General features: G+C 46.3%; 1 protein-coding gene across 2 annotated transcripts in view; it reads right to left on the bottom strand.

The window, feature by feature from the left end:
- SMYD1 (SET and MYND domain containing 1) overlaps nucleotides 1-23,150 on the bottom strand; it is a 169,037-nt gene that overhangs the window by 17,106 nt on the left and 128,781 nt on the right. For both annotated transcript variants that reach the window (XM_069632198.1, XM_069632197.1), the window contains one exon: nucleotides 2,776-2,971. In XM_069632198.1, coding sequence (XP_069488299.1) covers nucleotides 2,776-2,971 — 196 coding nt within the window. The remainder of the gene's footprint in view (nucleotides 1-2,775; nucleotides 2,972-23,150) is intronic.

Raw genomic sequence — 23,150 nt, 5'->3', positions numbered from 1 at the left:
CTCCACCCTACCCCCTTCAGGTCCTCTCAAATCCCTTGCTTTCCCTCCCCCGTATCCATCTTACCCGATTCTTTAGTGGCGGCTCTGCATCCACAGCTGCCATGGAACTAGAAGAAGAGCTCTGCATGAAGCTCCACCTTCTATTTCCATGGTGGCCATCTTTGGTAAGTATTTGTTGGAATGAACGGGACGCCGCAAGAACGCACCTCATTCATTCAAACAAAAGTATTGCTTTCAGCACCACGGATTAAAAACCTAGCGTGCTAATGGCAATAAAAACCAGTAATAATGGTACAGGGGCCCATCACTATATCTTGGGCCATATGAGAATCATGAGAGGAGATGGTTTGATGGGCCCTTACAATAGTGAAAGTAGTTACAAAATGCAACTCTGCTGTCATTGCTATTGCCCAGTGTCATGTAGTGCAGTACCAAAGCCTAATGCCATCAGGGCATTCAGGAAGCTTCAGGGCAAGCGTCTTGACAGAAATACAACAAATCTTAAACGAACATGATAGGGGATTTGAACACAATTGTAGATTAAAAGTCCAGCAGAGTGAAGGGGCGGTTTTGTGAGGGGGCAAAGTAGGAGCAGAGAGAGAGATAACACAGGATTGGAAAGCCTAGGAAAGATTTAATTTTTCTCAAAGGAGATTGCTGGAACAAGATTTATATATTTGCACCCTGTGCTTTGGATGTGAGAGCCGGGCACCCCAAGAGACTTAGCAGAGATTTGGCAAACTCTATGTCCTTACTACAATCCTGCTGGTGGTTATTACCATTACCACAGTGGTAATTTGAGATTCACCCCCTCATTACATTATTAATGCTGTCATGGCAGTAACAGCTGTGGATTTACTGAAATACACACTTTCCTTCATATATATATATATATGTGTTTTTCCAATTACCACCTTTTTCATTGGAATGGAATCTGAATATGTAAAGTAACAGCTCATACTGTACTGGACAATTCTTTTGTAATGTGACAATTGAATGCATTACATGAGAAAGATGGTGAGAAGGCCTGCAGAGATGCCTACTTTTTTACCCTTACCAGTGCCACAAGAAAACAATTCTTTTGTTTCCTGTATTGAAGGCAAGTGCTTGCAATTCACTTTTGTACAGATAGAAAACTTGAAAATACACTAGGGGACCTTTTTCAATGTTTACCTCGACCACTAATGCCGAGGTAATAATTGCTGGTATCCCAAGGAAGATTTAGGCCTTGTAATACAGAGCTATTTACCACTGCCGGTATTCCCAATTTCCTTGTAATGCAGTGTGTGCTAAAGCAGGCAGCTTTAGCATTGCCACCAGAGCTGTGATGAGCCCTAAGTACAGGAAATACATAGACATGATCAAGATAAAAGCCAAGATTGGACTAGGAGTGTGGATGGGCTAAACTTGGCCGGAGGACAGCACATGTTCAATGTGCTGGTTTTGGAAGCAAGACCGCGCAGAGCAACAGGGGTTCGAATTCCCGACCCGCACTTTGAAAACGCACTCAGCGTGTTATTACATAAATAAATAAGACGAAGTTCTATTCAATCTTCAACAGCAAATAGATAGACCCTCAAGCATTCATGTTCTGCCACTAATGAAAGCGGAAGACTTAACTGGGTATGAACATCGTATTGATGAATGCAGAGGCCCATGCTTTAATCCAGGACAGCCAGCTGCACCACGGTCTATGAGAAGAAAGAGCTCTTTGCATACGAGCACACACTAAGGGCACTCTTCCTACTCATTGGGCCTCATTCCGAGTATGGCGGTAAGGGATAGCGGCCACCGGTAACGAGACCGGTGGTGGTAATCCCTTACCGCCATACTCCGAGTTCCCTTTGCGCCCTCGCCCTTAACGCCTGCTTTGAGCAGGTGTTAAAGTTGAGGGCGCAAAGGGGCCTCCAAGCCAATAACGGTGACCGTAATGAACGGTCACCGTTATTTGCATCTTCCCCATTCCCATTGAGCCCGATGGGGGCTCATTTGGGAATGGGGAAGAGCCTTGGTGAATGGGGAATTACCGCCCCACCAACCTTGGAATGGGGCGGTAATTCCGCCATCCACCAAGGCGCTGCCGGTCCGGGTACGGCGTCAACCAAGGCGTTAATAGCGCCATTGGTTAGCGCCGTACTCGGAATGAGGCCCATTGTCTCGAAGTTGACTGTGTTCAGTCATGCAAAGGTCTGCAAACCTTCCTTTTCCTTTAAATATTTTCTCGGATGCCTGCCGTATAACACCACTGATGTATGGAAGAATGGTGCAATGGATTAAAAGCAACACCCAGCATTGAAGAATTGAAAAATGCAAATTTGTTTCCAATATTTTTAAAAGACAAAAGAAGCTGGCCCAATTGTGCCTTGCCAAGGCGTGTTTCGTCTTTGACACAAGGCTTTGTCAAGGCATCATCCATAATCACTTGTGGTGATTCATATAGCTATTATTGCACTGACCTGTATTCAGCTCTCCATACTACCACATCCTTTGATCTTTTCCCTATTGCACCCCTTTCATAAAGCATTCTGAAGCACTCGCACCTATTCGTCCCCATCCTTGTTCCCGGGGTGGCACAAATACACACACACACCCCCTCTAATGTTTCAGCTACAGCAAACAGTAATACACAAATCACTGTAGAAATGTTTAAGAGTGCAGCGAACGCGCAATGCGTTATCCCAGCGTGCACCTCAAACATCATGTATCCGGAGTGAATGCGTGATGTGAGGAATGATCAGGTGTCCATTGCAGTGAGTTAGAGTGAGCGCGGCGTACCTTGGTCTCGCCGTCGGCCTTTGCGGCCAGCATCAAGTCATCCTTGAGGCCCTTGGTGCAGTGCTCGCAGGTGCAGTCGAAGTAATACTGGCCTTTCAGCTGCTCCTTCCTCTCTGTGCTCAGATTCAGGAAATCTACGTAGGAGACGCTCAGCTCGTCGCCCTTGTTGACCTTGCCGAGCGCGCGGAGCTCAATTCTGAGGTTTAATGAGAAAATGAAACATGGAAGAAATCAAGTCAAGGAAAATAAGTACAGCCCTTGCCCTCCAATCGCAGTCATTCTGAAGCAAGTAAAACATGTAAGCATGTATATATATCATATAAAACAGTGATACGTGCAACCTTAGGGAACACGACACTTTGTTAATGTATGTTTCATACTTGTTAATTCAACACAGTTATATAGATTAATCACAACAGAGGACACTCTCCAAAGATGAATGCGTGACACTTGTGACCAGATGCATACATTGAATGCCATGTTGCTGTCTTACCCCACTAAATAATGAAACAGAAATTGCTCATGAAATGGGACTATTGTATTTCACAACCCTCCAGCTAATTATACACCCACATATTTCACAGGGTTTCTTCACATTGGGAAGACTGAAGAAGGGTGTGTTGTTAGATGTCACACTCGAGCTATAAGCAAAATGCTGGGAAAGGATCAATGGTAGAAGGGAAGATCAGGAAAACCCGAATCCCTAAAGGGTTAGGCTCATCAAGAGATTACAAGTCTCATTGCTGCCCTGTCATGTCTCCAGCATTCAAACCTGAACACGAAAGCAGACTTGCCAGGTTGCGGACGCTTCTGAAGGACATCACGCTCCCGAGCATAAATTTCCAGTTACAGCACAAGACATCCTGAGATTAGAGTCACAAAATGATTCGCTGAGAGTACCATTATAACGCTACAATTGGTCAAGCAGGAGCTACCTGCTGGATAATATGACAGCAGTGATATTTCCCAGGCCTTGATAAAAGTATTGGCTGCCCGCCATACCTCTCTGTCGTGGAGCCAGCGGCCCGGCCGGCAGTCTGTTCACTTGTTCAGGTGCCACAACATAGTCTTTGGGATCTCCTGCATTACAAGTTATCAAAAGGAACTCAGTACCCGTGGGTTCCTGGAAGAAACCACCATGAGGAGTGTAGCAGGAGGATTACACCATTCGGCTGAAGACAGCAGTGGCAAACCACAGTCGCTGCTGTCATCTGTCCTTTCATTGCAGTCTCACACTGGCCCACTCCATGGTAGAGTTTCTGCCAGGTTCCTGCGCTGCCAAATTGCTGCTGTTGAATGGTGCCAAATGCCAGTATCACACCTGATCCTATGCAACGACTGGCTCAGTCTCCTCTTTCACAAGCGGCGCCCCAAACAATACAGGTATTGATATGATATGATATGATATATGATATGATATTTTATTTACATTGCGCTAGTACACAAGTGTTTCAGAGCGTGACAAGGCAAGGGAGAGGAGCAGGGGAGAACAAAACAACGATCTTACTAGGCCCCATTGAGAACGCGCAATTGCATGGGGAAGGGAAAAGGGGAAAAGTGCAAGGAAGGGGGGAGAAGTGGAAAGTGCGGAACAGAGGAGAAACAGATAGTTAGGCAGAATCATATGCAGTACCCTTTGGGAACACCACACATAATTAAGACTACAAGTGACAGTACAAATTCACCTTTGGTACAAGCCTGTACTACACAGTACGCTGGTAGCGATGGCTGAGCAGCCAGACTTATCTCAAGAGTAAAGTGAGCAGTATCAGAAGTTACACAAAGGACAGCAATTGCTATGGTTCAAACAAACACTGACTCCAGGTTTCTGAGTAAAAGAATATACATTTGTTTACACATTCATTTGTAAAACAGTTCACTAAGTAAAGCAGCAGAGAAATCACACTCTTAATATACTACACAACACCCAATCAATTGTGGAAAAGTTAAGCTCAAAATGACGTGTGAGCAAAATGGCACTCCAGCAATTTAAAAAGGGAGGGAAAGACAAGGTTATACAAAATCAAACAGCACCAACAAGTAAGTAGGCAGGGCAATCTAGAAAAGGCTTGCTACAATGAGGATTCAAATCAATAGGCCTGGGCGAATGTTAATGGTTCAGAGTCTTTGCAGAGGATCACACAGTTCAGAGTAGTTCGCGGTTAAGTCTTTGCCAAGAGTTCGAAACGAAGTTGGTCGAAGGAAAAGTTATTTAAAAGAGTAGAGAAGCATAAGCCCTCGGATTTGCAAAAGATTTAAAACACTTTCACCGGGGTCGGACGGAACAAACAACCGGGTTTGAACAGTACCTTAGAAGAAGAAAAATGATGTAGCTGAGGCAGAAGTTCCTGGCAGATCCTGCAGGCTCACAGTTCCTGAAGCGACTGTTGGACTGACACGAAGGAGGAAGACTGGAGGGTCCTGCACTGCCAATGGAAGAAACCAGCAGCAGAGCAAAGCAACAAATAAAAGATGCGCTTCTTAAAACCCAAACAGGGTCCGGTCCTCCTGGCTATCCGGTTCACTGCAGCGATGCACAGCAAATTCGACCAGGGGACGGAGGCCTTGCTTGGTGTTTGGCGAACTGGTTGGTCCCACCAGCTAAAGGGAAGAAGATTCCTTGCAGATCTTCTCTGTCGTCAAAGTTTAGGAGATTCGGACCCGCAGCAGGGCTTCACCAGGAGGTTCAGTAGTTGCAGCAGTCCTCTTCCTTCAGATTCTCTTCGGTTCTCTCGATCCAGTGGCGACTCTGCCTTCCAAGTCCCATAGACCTGCTTTTTTATGCAGTTTTCCCCCATTCACACAGCCTGGCTGTCAATCACACAGCAGGGTGGCTGTCCTGGCAGGACAGTCACCTAGCCAATCAAACCCCTCCCTCACATCCTGTCTATCTAGATTCTCAGGCGTCTAAGCTAAGGAGGGCTTCTGTGCAGAAGCCCGCCAAAGGACGGTGAACAAAGGAACCAAACCTGGTTTGGTGCGCAGAGTAAAACACAAGAACGACCTTTACAAAAAGAAATGGCGAATAAACCCAGCCGGAACCAAATAAAAGTAAATGGGGTCCAGCGGATTGAAGTTCGAGGCTACTAACAAAGCCTAAAACAGTACCAAGGCTATTTTCATAGACCGCGGTAGAAAAAAAATATGGTAAATACCACTGCCACCAGCCAAATCTTAAAGAAAGGGGAACGAAATAATGTTCCATGAGAGAAAGACAACCCTTCCCAGTACTCTATGGAAGATAGTTTGTACTGGGTCTGTGACTTTAAAAAGACTAATAAAGTCAATGGCAACTTTACATGTTCTGGGAGACAGTAGTCAGTCCCTGAAAATGGAGTTTAAAGTGGGAAGTCTGAAAAAGACAACCATGTGTCACTGCACTAAAGGTGCTGTGTGACACACAGTAAAAAGATGATGCCTATGGAGTAGGTGAGGCTCCACAGTCTATGAACACACAAATGTAAAACACACAGCAAAACACATGTAAGAGTGGGAAAAAAGGCTCACACTCTTACCAGGTGAAAATAAAATATCCTAGAAATCCAGCAATGCTGCTGAGGGACTCAGTAGGTAAGGGAAATTAGCCATTCGGTAGAATTCTCCCTAACACTGATAAAACAATAATACAAAATAAATAAGTAAATAAATAAAGGCGATAAACAGTGGTAGTGCAGCCAGCAAGTGGCAAGTGCTGGGTTTAACCGACAGGTTATATTTGATAAGTGCAGAAGAAAAGCAGGGTAGGGGACTGTATGGTTACAGATACAGATCCCATTGCAAGGGGTGGCCAGGAGGCTGTACAGGAGGGCGGCAGGGTGAGCAGATACCTTTGCATAGTGGACACAGGGTGGCCAGGTGCACAGTGCCAAGAGAGAAAACAGATAAGCTGGGGAGAAGGGGTGCAAAGCAGAAGGAAAGAAGAAGGTATTGAGGTGCTTCCTGAACGGGAGATGGTTCTTCTCAAGTTTCAGAGTGGCAGGGAGGTTGTTGCAAAGGGAGGCCCCAGCCGAAAACAGAGATCTACCCCCAGCTCGTTTCTTTGAAAAACGACTGACCCTGAGGGAGTTAGAGGTAGAGGAGCGAAGAGCTCGAGAGGGGAGGTATTTACAGAGGGATAGTTGAAGGTATTTTGGACCCAGGCCCCAGAAAGCCTTGTGGACAATGCAGAGGGTTTTACATTTTATCCTTGCATCCACTGGGAGCCAATGAAGGGATTTCAGGGCTGAAGAGATACAGTGCCTGGGCTTGAGGCCAAGGACAAGTCGTACAGCCCTGTTCTGGATTAGTTGTAAAGGGCAGAAAGTAGAGGTTGGTAGATTTAGAAATTAGCTGTTACAGTAGTCCAACCTAGAGAGAACCAGAGCTTGTGAGACAGTGAGCTTCTGGGGGAAGGAGAAGAAAGGCAAAGTACATCTGAGGAGGTGCAGAAGGAAGTTTGGCTTTTTAAAGACGTCTGAGATGTGGGAGGAGAAGGAAAGTGTGGAGTCAAAGATGACCCCAAGGTTCTTAGCCTCGCAGGTAGGGGTAGGAGGAGGGCAAAGGGAGGCCGGCCAGAGAGTGAGGGGAAAGGATGATGAGGGTGTACCGATGAGGAAGATTGCAGTCTTGTTGGCATTTAGACAGAGATCGTTGGCAGCACAGCCATCTTGAATGGCAGTTAGGCAATCAGAGATGAGAGAAGGAAAGGAGGTGGCTGAGGGAAGCCTGAAAATGAGTTGAGCATTGTGAGTATAACATTGGAAATTTAAGCAAAAAATGCCAATGTAGCGGGCAATGCTACTCACATTTTGCAATGTCTACATTCACCAGAATGTACAAGTTAATCAAATGAAAATGTAGAAATGGAAAGTGGAGTCCTGGTAATATGGAATCACTTGATCATCCGGAACATTGAGAAGAAATTTCAAGAAGAATACAGCTGTATTCAACAGGGTTTTTAAGAAAACCTCTCTTTTCTCTTATAACCTCTATGCAAGGTTTGAAGGACCCTGACCCCCAATTTTAGTCGAGCAAGCAATACACAATGCAGATCAGGTCATTGAAACTCAGAGATTGTGGCCAGACTGAACCAGTCGCTGGCAATTGCCGTTTTCATAGCATAATGTTTCATTCAGCCACCAAAAAAGTAATACACTCTCTTCATAAACATCCACTATGTTATGGATTGGCATTTCATGCACAATAGCAAACCCCGAAAATGTAGAATGACTGTTGAGGCTCCTATGTTAGTTCATGGGAAGAGATTTTTCGACATTTGTTGCCAATCAGCAAAACTAAAATTACCAATAGCAAGCTCTTAAGAAGCTCTAAACAGTTACTCTTCAATACTCAATTAAATGTAAATGAAAGGATAGCTATTGTTTGACATGCCAAAGAGTACTATGCAGATTGCCCTTTCGTCCAAGTGTCCTCTGTTCAATATAAATGATTCTTCAATTCAGTCACTTAGGCCACACATCCACACAAGGGAATACACTCAAACTGACACCAACATCTTTGAGTGCAGACCACTTGTTGTCTTGAGGAGAAAGGGTAAACAATGTAGGTAAATAGGGTCAGTCCTGCCACCACACCGAACCCACATGTCTACTTCATATAATGTAGGAGACACAACTTCATTGTTTCAAGGAATGATTTTTAGTCACAGGTAGAAACATGATTGACTGATTTTTACACACAACAGAGAAAACCCATTTGATACAATTGTACAGACAACAGGTGGTACTGTAACAAAAAACTCCAAGACAATTAGCTTGAATGTCAATACATACAGTCTAAACAATACATTGCCTACTGTCGCATCAACGCGCAACTGGGGTCCAAACAGTGAGATAAAAGACAAAACAAAGTGCTATATTGCACAATCATGAACAGTGTGCATTCTGAACACTGTGACTTGAGGTTAGGAGTCTACACGGAGGTGTTTCGGCCCAGATCGGCTATAGTGTAAGCCACTTTTGTACGGGCCTTCATCAGGACCGGTGGACTGGAACGTCCGAGTGTTCTGTGTGTGCACGTGTCTTTGAGGTGACTCAGCACGTTTTGGAGAGGAGGGTAATCCACTATTGGACATTAATGGTCCAAGAACAAGTCCATTCTGTGCAGCCGCAGCGTGGGCATAAGTAGGTTCTCAAAAGTGGGTTATTTTGTGGCCTTAGTGCCGTTCAACGTAGGCCGCCTCTATGACTAGGGCTGGATAGCGCACAAAGGGTACTGGAGATCGAGATGTATTGCAACAAAAGTTGTGAATTAATTAACATATAAAACAAGTAACTGATGATGATATAGACAAAACAGCCGCTGGAATAATTATTAACATTTATACTGTAGTATAAGGGGAGAGTTTCAAATTCAGGCAAAATTAACAAAAATTCAACTAACAGACTCAAAAAACAAATGGACTTGGACTTATTAAAAAATCAGTCTATCAAGTGCAATCTGGATGTTAGTAGGCATCACACAATTTGAAAATCCTTTGAATGGGAACTCTGCCCTTGGCTTTCAAGCGATGACCTTTAAATAAATATGTGTTTAATCCTTTGTGAAGAAGTCCCTCTGTCGCCCAAGGGCATATTGTTGCCAACTTTTTCTGTAATCCTGACATCAGCAGAACCCAATGTATACAAAATTAAAGCTCTGAAAACCATTTTATTATCCACTGGGTGCTGGTGTCAACCAAACCACACACTGTTCCTTTATCGAGTGATAGTGCCTCCAGTATAAATGTCAGGAAGCAATGTTTCTTCAGACGTGCATCCTGACTACTATCAACGACTTTTTCCCAAATTGTAGAACAGTAGGTAGCGCCAGTCCTAGAATATGTTGTGTAAGGCTTTTTAAGAGTCATGGTAAAAACACTGATCCACTTGTGATGTTTTTTGCTGACAACATTTTCACAGAGAACCAAGACCAAACTTATGAGAGCATCAGTACTGTTGATGTGAAGCAGTTGTGGCAGTGGTGGGCATGCTGCTGCCCACCAGATTATTTGGCCTACAAATTCCCTGATCGCTCACTGTTTACTATGTTTGATACGGCTGATGGGAGTGGTAAGCCAAAAACCCTTGAGGGCTGCAGGTTGCCCACCACTTATAGTATTGACTATAATTTTCTGCAGCACACACATCTCGTTGCTGACTGCAACATCAGAGAGACGGGTTACATCGAGCTGAGAATCAATCAGGGTATGGAGCTTGTACTTGATTATTATGAAGTATCGTATATCATTGGAAAAAGATACAAACTAATCAAGAATCAGCATATTTGATGATTTGTAAAACTAATAGGCAACATTTTCGTGGAGAGGGTTGCTTCGGTAGTATCAGCAAGGAGTACAAGAAAGAACAAATATTATGAGAATTGGAATGGCAGTACAGATGAAGTCAAAGAAAGCAAGTCAACAGATTCATCATTTCGCACAAATATAAGGACATGTACAGATTAAATTACTGCTGGAACGTCAGACCCACACTTCAATAATGAAAGAAGGTCACAGAATTAACCTCCAACGTATGACAGCTGCATGTAAAAGTACAAAGCTGAGGACATGCAATATCAAAGAAATGCAACTCTGGCTGCTTATGATTGATAGGTTATTTATAACGCGCTAAATACCCAGAGGTTTCTAAGCACGGACCTGGGGGATTGAACCTGTGTTGGTCCTGTTGTCTTGCTTCCAAGGCGAGCACATTGCCCCTGAGCTATCCTCCCGAGCCATGATAACCATGTATTTGCCACAAGAGTTTGCAGACAAGAACAACTGCTGTGCTAGTCCAGGAGAAAATAGACCCAATTGACCTGATACACTCATATGTAAGAGGAGGCCCTCTGAGGTTGCCAAAACTAACAAAAATGTCTGTAACATTGGTATTCGGTATATTTCATTCATTGGGTCTATAAACTATATCCACAGGCTCTACAAGAGATTGAAGATAGAAGTAGAAATTCAGGCAGAATGATGGAGAATTCCAACTGATATCTCACAACCAGTCAGAAGTCACATATTACGATAGGCATTGGATTGGACAGTCAATGACACATGCCAAGAATCCATTACGTTATGCAGTAGGCACTCTACAAATAACCACAGACAACAAAACATTGGTGAGCACAAGAGGAAGAGTGAGAAGACTTTGAGACAGACCAGCACTAATCAAACAAAGAAATAAAAGAATATAAAATAGAAACAAGAACGGACAACAAAAACAAATATCACCAATGTTTACGGATTCACAAGAAAAGATTTTGAAAACACCAAGTGACACATATAAATGAGTGTGTAAAAACACATTAGAAGGATTGGACATGAGCTGAAGATTGCAAATGAAAGATATTGGGTCAGGAAAGAGACCAGGAAAATAGTCTGAAAGAGAATACATTTACTAGACACATTAACAAAATATAAGGCAACAAGTTACTGAGGTGCATGACCCATCCCTGATGGCAAAGCACCTGATACTCCACGTACTGTTACACATCAGAGGTCAGAAGAGATACAGAATTGCCAAGGGGTGACGTGATGAGAGATTTCAGGAGACTTGCCATTGCTTGTCTAATTCTAAGACAACCATGACAGCGATCAGCTTCTTCTTTGGTGGCACGGCCACCCTTGCATGATGGCAGAACTACATGTTAGGGAGGTGCAGCCTAAATAATTAAACATCCAATTGGCAGAAATTAAAATTAGGCACTGATCTTCTCTCCTTTGCCTGGAAGTTCTTAGGAAATCTTGCTTTGCATTTGACTTCAATTAGTTTGCAGACATTGACAATGCAAGGTAATGGTGGACGCTCAACAATGTACCTTCTCCCTAAACATTATTTAGAAAATGGAGGCACAAGGGGCTTTTGTTGGGAGAAGGCTTTTGTTAATTAAGTAAGGACTGCGATGAGGAAGGCAAACAGTGAATAATATATGGAATACACTTTTTGTGGTTTGTTGCTTTTCACTTGGATGACAGTTGTCACGGTTTTATTACACGGCACACTCCAGCCAGGGACTCCTTCCCCGACAATGAAAGTGGCGTACAATAAAGTGCTTTTTATTTTGAATAAACCACAGGTACTTTTTCTTTGAGTAGGCCTCCAACCCGACTCGCACCCAATCTCCACAAACACCTTGTGTCACAATGGACTAGGAACCAGGCCCGTGTGTATCATTAAGATATTTATTCGTTTAATCAAAATTCCCACAGCCACCAATATTGTGGTAACACAAATGCACTAATCTCTACAAAACAATTAGTTTAAGATATCTTGTTACAATTTACACATTCTTTAATGGCAACACAGAAAAGGAACTATTTTATAAAGAGATAACACCAACGGTTTAGCACTCCCCGCCTGCAACAACCACCCCCAAACATCAGCTAATTTGTTTCCTTTGATTGGAAGTCAGTGGCAAGGAGTAGGAAAAGAGAGAGAACATCGGATTTGGGGAAAAGCCCACCGTCCCAACATGGGAAGCCTGCAAAGAAAGTGAAAACCCGTTTTTGGAGCAAAATGGCAGAATGGGATTTTGATTATTACTCACACCTGCTAGGGGACAAAATGACAGGAAATTTGTGTTGCTTACAATTGAAGAGATAGGGAAGCTTAGATAATACTACTCAGCACACCAGGGGAAAGTAGAAATGAAATGGGAAAAACGGTCTTGGGAGAAAGCAAATGCAAACAGGAAACATACAATGGCAAATGGAAATTTGGTTTACACTGGATTTACAATGACTGGCAGCTCAGGGAAGGGGTTTAGCTCAGAATAGGAAAATTGGTTTTCAATGACAAGGACAGAGGCACATAACAGATTGACTTAATGGGACTACGGTTTGGGTTTTTAATAGGACAGATGCAAATAGGAATTTGTGGGGTGATGCACACAATACACACACAAACTTGGTTTTCAGTTACAAGGAGATGAATTCTTTTGAGGGAACACTTTAATTACTATAATAATTAAAGAAAGACACCAGGGACAAGGTGGTTAATTTCGAATTTCAACCATCTCGTACCATGAATTTCAATGAGGGAATTAATTGATTTACTTAAAAATATGCTAAGGATTTACACAGACACTGAGAGGTTTATCAAAGGGAATATGATAACATACACAGGCTAAATACAGATTATTCTTTGGGAAGGTGACTGAATTACACTAGCAATTTGGGGTTTTCAATGGGGGATTTATTGATTTACTTAAAAATATGCTAAGGACTTACACAGACACTGAGAGCTTTACCAAAGGGAATATGCTAACATACACAGACTAAACACAGATTCTTCTATGGGAAGGTGGCTGAATTACACTAGCAATGTGAGGTTTTCAATGGGGGAATTAATGGGTGCAATACTACAAAATGAAGGGCTTATACAACTTAGATCTGGTGTTATTTGCCACTTACACAGTAAACCTTGGTTTGGGATGCTGGAAAGCCAGTTGGATCTCGGGACACTCTGGACAGCTAGGCAAGGGGTCACTGCACTCTAACTTGGTTTGGGATTCTGGAAAGCCAGCTGGATCTCAGGACTCTCTGAACAGCTAGACAAGGGGTCTCGTCACTGCACTCTCAAAGATGGTAACGTACAGCCACCTTCTCTCTGTTCTCCTTTTCCTGTCTCCCCAAATGTTTGTGTCCCTCTCTGACTTTGTACAGTCCCTCTTATATAGCACAAATGACATCACTCACTTAACAATCTAGGGGGAGTAGTCTGTAATTACCCCTACCGTTTGGATAGGACAGTTTACCATTCCTCTCTCTGCCCCTGGCATGATTGGTTCAAGGGAAAGGAGCACCATCTGTCTGTTTGCATTTATTACTATTCTTTGTTCTCTTGGCCACTTTTTCACAAAAATCAGTTATGTGTCATAACTTCATAATTCTATAAACCCATGCTACATGCCTAAAATAAGTGGTTTTAATTGGTCATAAGGAATTAGGTAATCCAATCGGTAACTCTGGACGACGAAGCATGGCCGGTGGCACATTTTTGTCCTTTTCACAAAATGTATAACAGTCATAAATCTGAAATTGGCCAAGCATGTTTATAATTTCATTTTCCACTTTCCATCAATTGTCATATTTGTCCCATTTTTAGATCAGCTAGAAAACCGTACTAACTAACCATTTCTGTCTCCAAAGTCCTAGAAAAATGCACTTTATCTCTTTGAAACCACCTAGAAATTACATAAAAACATAGCATAAAATTGCTGTGACAAATGCCTAAAAATGAAATCAATCCTTTAATGTCCATTGGAAGGATCTGTCCCCTCTGTGGGAGGGGTGCTTCATCCCCCACAGCCGATGACCAGAGATTTTTATGACCCCCTTTGAAGTTGTCAGTTTGTTCTTGGTAGTGGGTGCAGGAAGGAGCTCACATCTCCTATTCAAGCATTAGCCATACTTGATTTCTTTGGAATCCCTGAGCCCCTGCTGTCAAGTCTGGCAGAGCAGGGAATTATGACGCCCTCAGTAACATCACATTTGACTATGGGTTTGTTCGCTGGTTGGTGCTACTTCCAGTGGGAAACAGGGCTTTTAACTGTGAAGTTTCCTGCCTTAGCCCAACAGTTTGTACGATATTCTGTGCCTCTTCAAAGGTGACTGAAGTCTTGTGGGTGGAAACATAATGTACATTGCTTCAGTCAACCCCCCACAGCATATTTCCCTGACATTTCTGTGTGAGCAGTTCTATCTTTTCACTGTGGCCTTTTAAAGTCATTTTTCTTTTTCACACGTGTGAAAAACGTTTTTTTAATCTAATGTTTGAAATCCTGTCTTGTATGTCACAGGATTCTTAAATTTCTCCTTTTTGAGCAAGTTTGCATTTGCTGTTGGTCCATTGACAATGAGGGGTAGGCCCCCTTCCACACAATTCTCTGATTTAACATGAACAAAATAAAAAGACAAGACATTTTTTGTTTGCAGTTTTTCAAGGGCTGCTGTTCAAGTGAAATGGAAAGCAAAAGCTGTGTCTGGTTGTGGTGTCGAAATTCTTGACCCTCATGTGAATTAAAAGTAAAACAAGGCTGTTGTTTTGGATACAGTGTATAATTGCTTGTCATTCATGTGAAATAAAAGCAGTTCTGGGCCACTTTAGAATGCAGTGCATAACTTCTTGTCATTTAGTTTAATTTACTTTAGTTTAGTTTATTTATTTGTACAGCACACAAAGCCCTGAGGCATTTAAGTGAAATAAAAGCAAAGCAGGGCCCCTTTTGGATGCAGTGCCTAACTTCTTGTCATTTAGGTGAAATAAATTGCAACGCAGGTCCGTTTTTGGATGCAGTGCATAACTTCTTGTCATTTAGGTGAAATAAAAGCAACGCAGGGCGGTTTTCAGGTTACAGTGTTGAACTGCTTGCCCCTCATGTGACAGGGAAAGCAAACTACAGCCGTTTTTGGTGGTAGTGTTTAAGGCGGTTTTCAAGTGAAAGGGATTTCTGTTTAGGGCCTTTAAATGCACCCCACAGAGTTTCCTGTCTGACACCTCGTTACCCCATCCCGGCTTCTTCTATGAGCTGGCAGCATTTTCTGGAACCATAATATCCATCTTTTGGAGCATGAAGTATTTCCACTTGGTTACTTTTCCTTTCTTCCTTACTCCCCACCACTGGGTTTCCCTCAAAGCATACTGCAGCAGTCTCTACTTTCGGGCAGCCCCTCTGAATATGCTTGGATGCTTGGACACATTGGGAACGTATAGATGTAAGTGGCACAAGCTTGTATGGCAAGACAAAAGCATATGCCATAGCCTATGCTTAAAGCCTTCAACATTAGATGAACATTCAAGTACATCCTTAGGAACAAACAAGGAGTGAGATTACTATGGTACAGAAACAATTTCCGTTAAGCTTTTCAAACTTTTCTGTTTTTTACCAAGTCATCCCCAAGAGTTTTAAATCCTCACATTCAAATAAATAAATAATAATAATAATAATAAATAATAATAATAATATTTATTATAATAATACTAAATCAGCCCAACTCAAATATTTTCATTTTTTATTTCATGACCAATAAACATCAGTGGGTAATACGTAAGTAGCCTGCAATTGCTAGGGCAAAAATAAAACATTTGTGTATTGACCATCTACACATCGTCAGAAAAACAAAGAAGTAATTTTGTGGATGTAGGTGTGTTCCTACACTAGAGAACCCTTAGAAGAAGTCAGTACTGTGAGAGTAAAATAGATTGTTTCAGCTAACAAGCCACATACAGCGCCACCTAGTAGCCATTTCTGGACATTTACTTCCAGTTCAGAGGCAAAGAGAAAAGATCTATATGAAATCATTCCCATTTTCTGATAGGGCAGCACAATTTTATATAGAGTTTTATCAGCCCAATACCAGCTGTACCCGAAGATGTAACAAACGTGTGTGTTTCACCCACATTGGGGATCATCTCTGTGTTTTTTCAAACACCACTAATCACACTGCATAGTCCCCACCAGTCAGCAATCCAATCCCAAACCAATTTTTTCCTTCACTCGGAAGAAAAAACTTGCACTGGCTTCCAGTCAAGCACCATGTCTCTTTCAAGATCTTGACACTTACTTTTAAGTGCTTGACGTGGGCAGCACCCAGCTATCTAGACGAACGCATTCAGAGGTATGTGCCTGTACGATCTCTCAGGTCACTTGACCAGGCTAAACTCAGCCAACACAGATTTCGCCTAGCCAAATTTGGGAAGACAAGTTTCGATGTCCTTTCCCTGGCCATCTGAACTCCATTCCCCTGGATCTAAAACTGACCACACCACTTGCTGATTTCAAAAGAAGCTGAATACATTTCTCTTCAGGGCTCCCTAGATCTAGTTCTTGCTCAGTTCTCAATTGTCTGTTGTTCTTGCTTGTTGTTTTGTTCTCTGTGTGCGCCTTGAGGCCTGTGGGTGATCTGGTGCATTATCAAGAATTAAAATAGATAAATAGATATGTGGGATTACACAAGTGCTAGAAGAAAAAACTCTTCCATCAAACAATTTGAGTACATAATTAACTATTTCAGTTAACAAGCCACAGAGGTCACAGTGCGACCTAGCAGCCATCCCTGGAAGTTCACCTCCTGCTCAGAGGCACAGAGCAAAGTACTATGGGTATGAAGTGTTAATAGAAGATACACAAATACCCACATGGAATGGATGTTGAAAATAGGAGACAAATTGAAAAAGGTAAATCACCACAAAAGAAGTTGGATAAAGAGAATAAGTATCATCTTAAAATTCCAAGTAGAGTATATGGAAATAAATATTGAACAAACAAGAATCTCAAAATAATCAGGGTGAAGGAAGTGCGTTAAAGATGATGTGCATGCAAGAAATCTCAATAACAGCACACTGGTGTATAACACATACTGGAGTCATCACCATTGTACCTTGTGGATATCCAAATGGCTGGTGCCCATGCCCTTAATCGAGCCCGGGACTGCACGCTTATTTATAAGGTCACGTGAAGATGAACTAAATGCAGACTTACAATATGCTTTGATCTTTTTATTGTGACCAACTCTTTCCTCACGTGCTTTAAAAGATCCCAAATACATGAATTCTACTACCAGAGCCATTTTGACTTTCTAGAATGTCCATCATGGGCATCATGTCCACAATACATTGAGTAAAGGATGCAATTTCTAAGATGCTGTATATCTCTTTTATAACTCAGATTTACACGGAGAAGGCCTGCATTGTTTAAGACAATGAAGATGTTCACAAAGTAGGTATGGTTATTTTAGGTTATAGGTCACAAATGTACATTTTGTAAAAAAGTGTTTAAGGCTCACACTACTCAAAAATAGGTTACATTCACCATGTCTATGAAGTTGCATTATGTGGTAGGTAGGTCGAAAATCTTGTTAAGCGCAACAAATCGCCTCAGAATAGGCAACAATGTGCTGGAAACAGATCTCAGTTGCAAGCCGCCAGAAAAAGTCGAAGTCTAGAAACAGCCAGGTCTTCCACTGCCTCCTGAAAATGAAGTGGTCAGACTCATCCTGAATTGTAAAGGGTAAAGAGTTCCAGAGAGTCGAAGTCTGGGCCGCAAAGGTCCGGCCGCCCCATCTATGTCTCTTCAATTTAGGCAAAGAGTGTATCGGAGGTAGAGCAAAGATGTCATCCAGGAACATACTTGGTGAAATAGGTCCTGGTTAAAGGTGAACCCGTTTTGTAATAAGCTTTATGCATTAGGAACGAGGCTTTAAATTTCACTCTTTTAACCACAGGAAACCAATGCAAGGAGTGAAGAGCGAAGAGAAAAGAAAAAGGTGGAAATTCAGCCCTACAGCCGCCTTTTTGGATATGTTGTCATATAGATAGAGATTTCTTTGGGAGCCCCAGATAGACAGTATTGCAGTAGTTAAGGCGACTGGAAATAAAAGCATTCATAAGCTGCTCTTTCTCAGAGAACGAGAAATGCCTCAGTAAGCCCTCCAGATTTTATTTTTAAAGCAGCTGCTCTGCACTTTGCTAATTTTTCCCTCTAAGGACAGTACAGGGTCTAACTAGACACCAAGGGGCCAATTCATAGAATTCGGCGCACAAGTGGCGCACGCGGCTGGCGCACAGTGTGCGCGTGCGGTAGTCTGCGCCAGCCGCGTGCGCCGAAACACATTCAGGCGCACAGCGTATTCATGGATTCCAACATCCACAACCAGCCGTGGCGCAGAGTGGCGCAGCGACCCTGCAGCAGCGTCAGTTACGCCCCCAAGAACGCCCCTCGCGCAGGGAAAAGCCATCAAAATCCCCAATCCAGCGCAAAGGGCAGCAGCAAACGCAGAGCGGGGAGCGTGTATTTCAGGGGTGTGCGGGTGTTCCCACACGCGATAGGCCTGGGTACGTGTATTACAGGGGTGCGCGAGAAATTCTACACGCGATTGGCCTGGGTACGTGGATTTCAGGGGTGCGCGAGAAATTCTACACGCGATTGGCCTGGGTACGTGTATTACAGGGGTGCGCGAGAAATTCTACACGCGATTGGCCTGGGTACGTGTATTACAGGGGTGCGTGAGAAAATCTACACGCGATTGGGCTGGGTACGTGGATTTCAGGGGTGCGCGAGAAATTCTACACGCGATTGGCCTGGTACGTGGATTTCAGGGGTGCGCGAGAAAATCTACACGCGATTGGCCTGGGTACGTGTATTACAGGGGTGCGCGAGAAAATCTACACGCGATTGGCCTGGGTACGTGTATTCCGGGGGTGCGCGAGAAATTCTACACGCGATTGGGCCTGTGCGAGTGGGGCAGTGTATTACGTGGCTGTGCGGGAAGTTGAAGAGGTGAATTGCCAGTGTGGGTCCTCCCAGGTCGCCCCTCTACCCCCTCCACGACCTCTGCAGGCAGCCCACACCACAGGGGACTACCCTGCACCCCTGGTCATGTCCTGCAGGCAGCCCATCCACCATGGGCATGCCCCCCAGCCAAGCCACATGTCCCCTTGCACCCCCACCCCCCAGCACCGTGGGGCACCTGCCAGCAGGCCCCCAACCATGTCCCACTCATGTCCCCTTGCACCCCCACCCCCCAGCACTGTGGGGCACCTGCCAGCAGGCCCCCAACCATGTCCCCTTGCACCCCCACCCCCCAGCAGGCCCCCACTCATGTCCCCCTGCACTCCCACCCCCCAGCACTGTGGGGCACCTGCCAGCAGGCCCCCAACCATGTCCCACTCATGTCCCCTTGCACCCCCACCCCCCAGCAGGCCCCCACTCATGTCCCCTTGCACCCCCACCCCCCAGCACTGTGGGGCACCTGCCAGCAGGCCCCCAACCATGTCCCCTTGCACCCCCACCCCCCAGCAGGCCCCCACTCATGTCCCCCTGCACCCCCACCCCCCAGCACTGTGGGGCACCTGCCAGCAGGCCCCCAACCATGTCCCACTCATGTCCCCTTGCACCCCCACCCCCCAGCACTGTGGGGCACCTGCCAGCAGGCCCCCAACCATGTCCCACTCATGTCCCCTTGCACCCCCACCCCTCCAGTCACCAGGGGCAGCCTCCACCAGGCCCCCACCCATGTCTCCCACCACCCCCACCCCTCCAGTCACCAGGGGCAGCCTCCATAAGGCCCCCACCCATGTCTCCCACCACCCCCACCCCCCAGCACTGTGGGGCACCTGCCAGCAGGCCCCTAACCATGTCCCACTCATGTCCCCTTGCACCCCCACCCCTCCAGTCACCAGGGGCAGCCTCCACCAGGCCCCCACCCATGTCTCCCACCACCCCCACCCCTCCAGTCACCAGGGGCAGCCTCCACAAGGCCCCCACCCATGTCTCCCACCACCCCCACGCCCCCAGCACTGTGGGGCACCTGCCAGCAGGCCCCCACCCATGTCTCCCAGCACCCCCACCCCCAGTCACCAGGGGCAGCCTCCACAAGGCCCCCACCCATGTCTCCCACCACCCCCACCCCCCAGCACTGTGGGGCACCTGCCAGCAGGCCCCCAACCATGTCCCCTTGCACCCCCACCCCCCAGCAGGCCCCCACTCATGTCCCCCTGCACCCCCACCCCCCCAGCACTGTGGGGCACCTGCCAGCAGGCCCCCAACCATGTCCCCTTGCACCCCCACCCCCCAGCAGGCCCCCACTCATGTCCCCCTGCACCCCCACCCCCCAGCACTGTGGGGCACCTGCCAGCAGGCCCCCAACCATGTCCCACTCATGTCCCCTTGCACCCCCACCCCCCAGCAGGCCCCCACTCATGTCCCCTTGCACCCCCACCCGCCAGCACTGTGGGGCACCTGCCAGCAGGCCCCCAACCATGTCCCACTCATGTCCCCTTGCACCCCCACCCCTCCAGTCACCAGGGGCAGCCTCCACCAGGCCCCCACCCATGTCTCCCACCACCCCCACCCCTCCAGTCACCAGGGGCAGCCTCCACAAGGCCCCCACCCATGTCTCCCACCACCCCCACCCCCCAGCACTGTGGGGCACCTGCCAGCAGGCCCCCACTCATGTCCCACTCATGTCCCCTTGCACCCCCACCCCCCAGCAGGCCCCCACTCATGTCCCCTTGCACCCCCACCCCCCTGCAGGCCCCCACTCATGTCCCCCTGCCCCCAGGTCCTGGCGAAGCGCAATCATGGCAGTAATGGGCAGCATACCCAGCACAAACACCCAGCCAAGGATTGCATCCACCCACATAGTAGATGCAATTACATGATACAACCCCAATGGCAAGTATGTAAATGAACACATGTCCGTCACACACACATACACAATGGGTGCAAGTGAATGTCAAAACCCATATCATGACATGCATGAAACCAATGAGAAAATACCACAAATGTAAGTAATAAATATATGTATTAAAGATGAAAATGAAGTAAAGAAATAAAACACACAACAATGGGGATGACAAAACAAATGGTCCATGTCCGAGAACTAATAGAAAAAATCAAAAAACAAAGGAATCCAAAAACTAATGTAGTCCAAAGCAAAATAATGGGGGGAAAAAATAAGGAAAAACCATTGCCTCATGGTGAACACAAATATAAATCCAACAAATGTTTTCCAAACATCAAACTATGTACAAGAATATCCCAGGGTCCATGAGCCCAACACCATAAATGAAACCTACTACTACTAACTAATAAAAAAAAATATATACAGAAAAGTGGCCATTGTCCGAGCGGTCCAAAAAAAACTTAAAAAATAAAGGAAACCTAACACTAACTAACTAAAGAACTATATACAATGGCAGCGGGCAAGTCCTGCGGCTCACTCTGTGATGTTGCCGGCCAGGGCATCATCGAACTCCATGTCGATGTCCTGGAGGCGGGACTCTGTCCTGGCCCCGAGGTCTCGCAGGGATAACCCCATGTCCAGCTCAAACTCCCTGCGAGCTTCCTCGAGGCACTCAGCCCGCCTCAACACCCGACGCATGGAGAACTCCGCCCTGACCATGGTGAGCCGCTCCTCTTCCGCCCGCTGCCGCTCCGCACCTATCCGCTGGACCAACTGCTCCCACACGGAAGACACTACCATCCCAGGGTTCTCCTGCCCTCCGGCCGATGCCTGCCCCTCTGATCTTGATGGCCCCGAGCCATGATGCCTCCCACGTCGAGCCTGCTGCTGCCTCCGACGCCACTGCCTCTGCCAGCACAACGGCATCCAGGATGATGGAAACCACCGACGCCGTCGTGCACGTGCCCTGCCCGATGATGCCGTCACATCCTCCATCTGCTGGGGTCCAGTTGCTGTGTTGTCCACCCCTGCTGGACCTCTGACTCCCGACTGTGGCAGGGATGGGATCCCCACCGAGCTGGCTGCATTGGTCAGGGCAGGTCCACAGGGGGCCCTGGTGGCATCTGGGCCGGAAGACGGCAAGGAGAACGACTGGCGTATAGTCTCCACAGAGGAGGAGAGGGCCGCCAGATTGGCCGACACATGCAGGAAACCCCCGAACAGGGCCGATCCCAATTGGGCCACGTCGGCACGGTGCTCTTCGTGATGACGTGCGTGCTCCTCCTGGAAAGCACGCACGGCATCACGAATCACAGCCGTGCGCATCGTGACCCCAATCAGGACCTTCTCCACACGGCCAGGGGTCCCCTCGTCCGCAGGTGGAGGGGAGTCAGATGACATGGACATCCCCTCTACCTGCGGACGGGCCTGGGACGGGGCATCCCTGCTGGTGCAAGGTGGTGCACCCACAGGTTCAGGGACAGCGACATGCACAGACCCCTCCACGGTGACCTGTGCTGTCTCCTGCCCCTGCCCCTGGACTGCACCACTTGCACCAGCAGGGATGCCCCCACCAGGCCCCATGTGCGCCTCAGTGGCGGCCTCCTCCTCCTCTGTGGAAACCACCAACCTGGATGGCTCCTCGCCGTCTACCGCCGTAGCAGGCCCCTGTGGGGGCTCACCTACCCCTTCCGCTGCAGCCGTGGGGGCATCCCCGCCGCCTTGCTCCACAGCGCCGTCTCCGCCCTCTCCTTCACTAGCCGCTGCGTAGAGGGAGACATAGAACACAAGCATCAGGGTACTGTACAATGGTCCCCTAGACAGGAAGCAATAGCAGATGAGTGCCACTGTCAAAGTACACTTCCATCATGTCACACCACAACACATGTGTCAGTCCAGGCAAAACACACACAGTGACAGTCATGGTGCGTGCCATGGACATTTCAATGCATGTCCAATGGACTCTCGAATCATACAATGTAATGGGACTCACATGCATCATGGGTCATGCCTATCACATGCACACACTTCACCTCAGTCACATCCATCTGGCCCCGTACACCCCAATCACAGTGCATACAAGGATGACTAGGCTGCATAAGTGAATCTGTACATTGTCACAGACATGTGTCATGCATCCATGGCACTCACAAGTCACAGACACGCAGGTCAGGCACACAGACATGGATACCACATATGTATCTGG

Source organism: Ambystoma mexicanum, chromosome 6q (genome assembly GCF_040938575.1).
Source record: "Ambystoma mexicanum isolate Mex_15411 chromosome 6q, UKY_AmexF1_1, whole genome shotgun sequence".
Taxonomy (NCBI): domain Eukaryota; kingdom Metazoa; phylum Chordata; class Amphibia; order Caudata; family Ambystomatidae; genus Ambystoma; species Ambystoma mexicanum.
The sequence above is the reverse complement of the archived record's forward strand: the minus strand, read 5'-3'. Positions and strand labels throughout refer to the sequence as shown.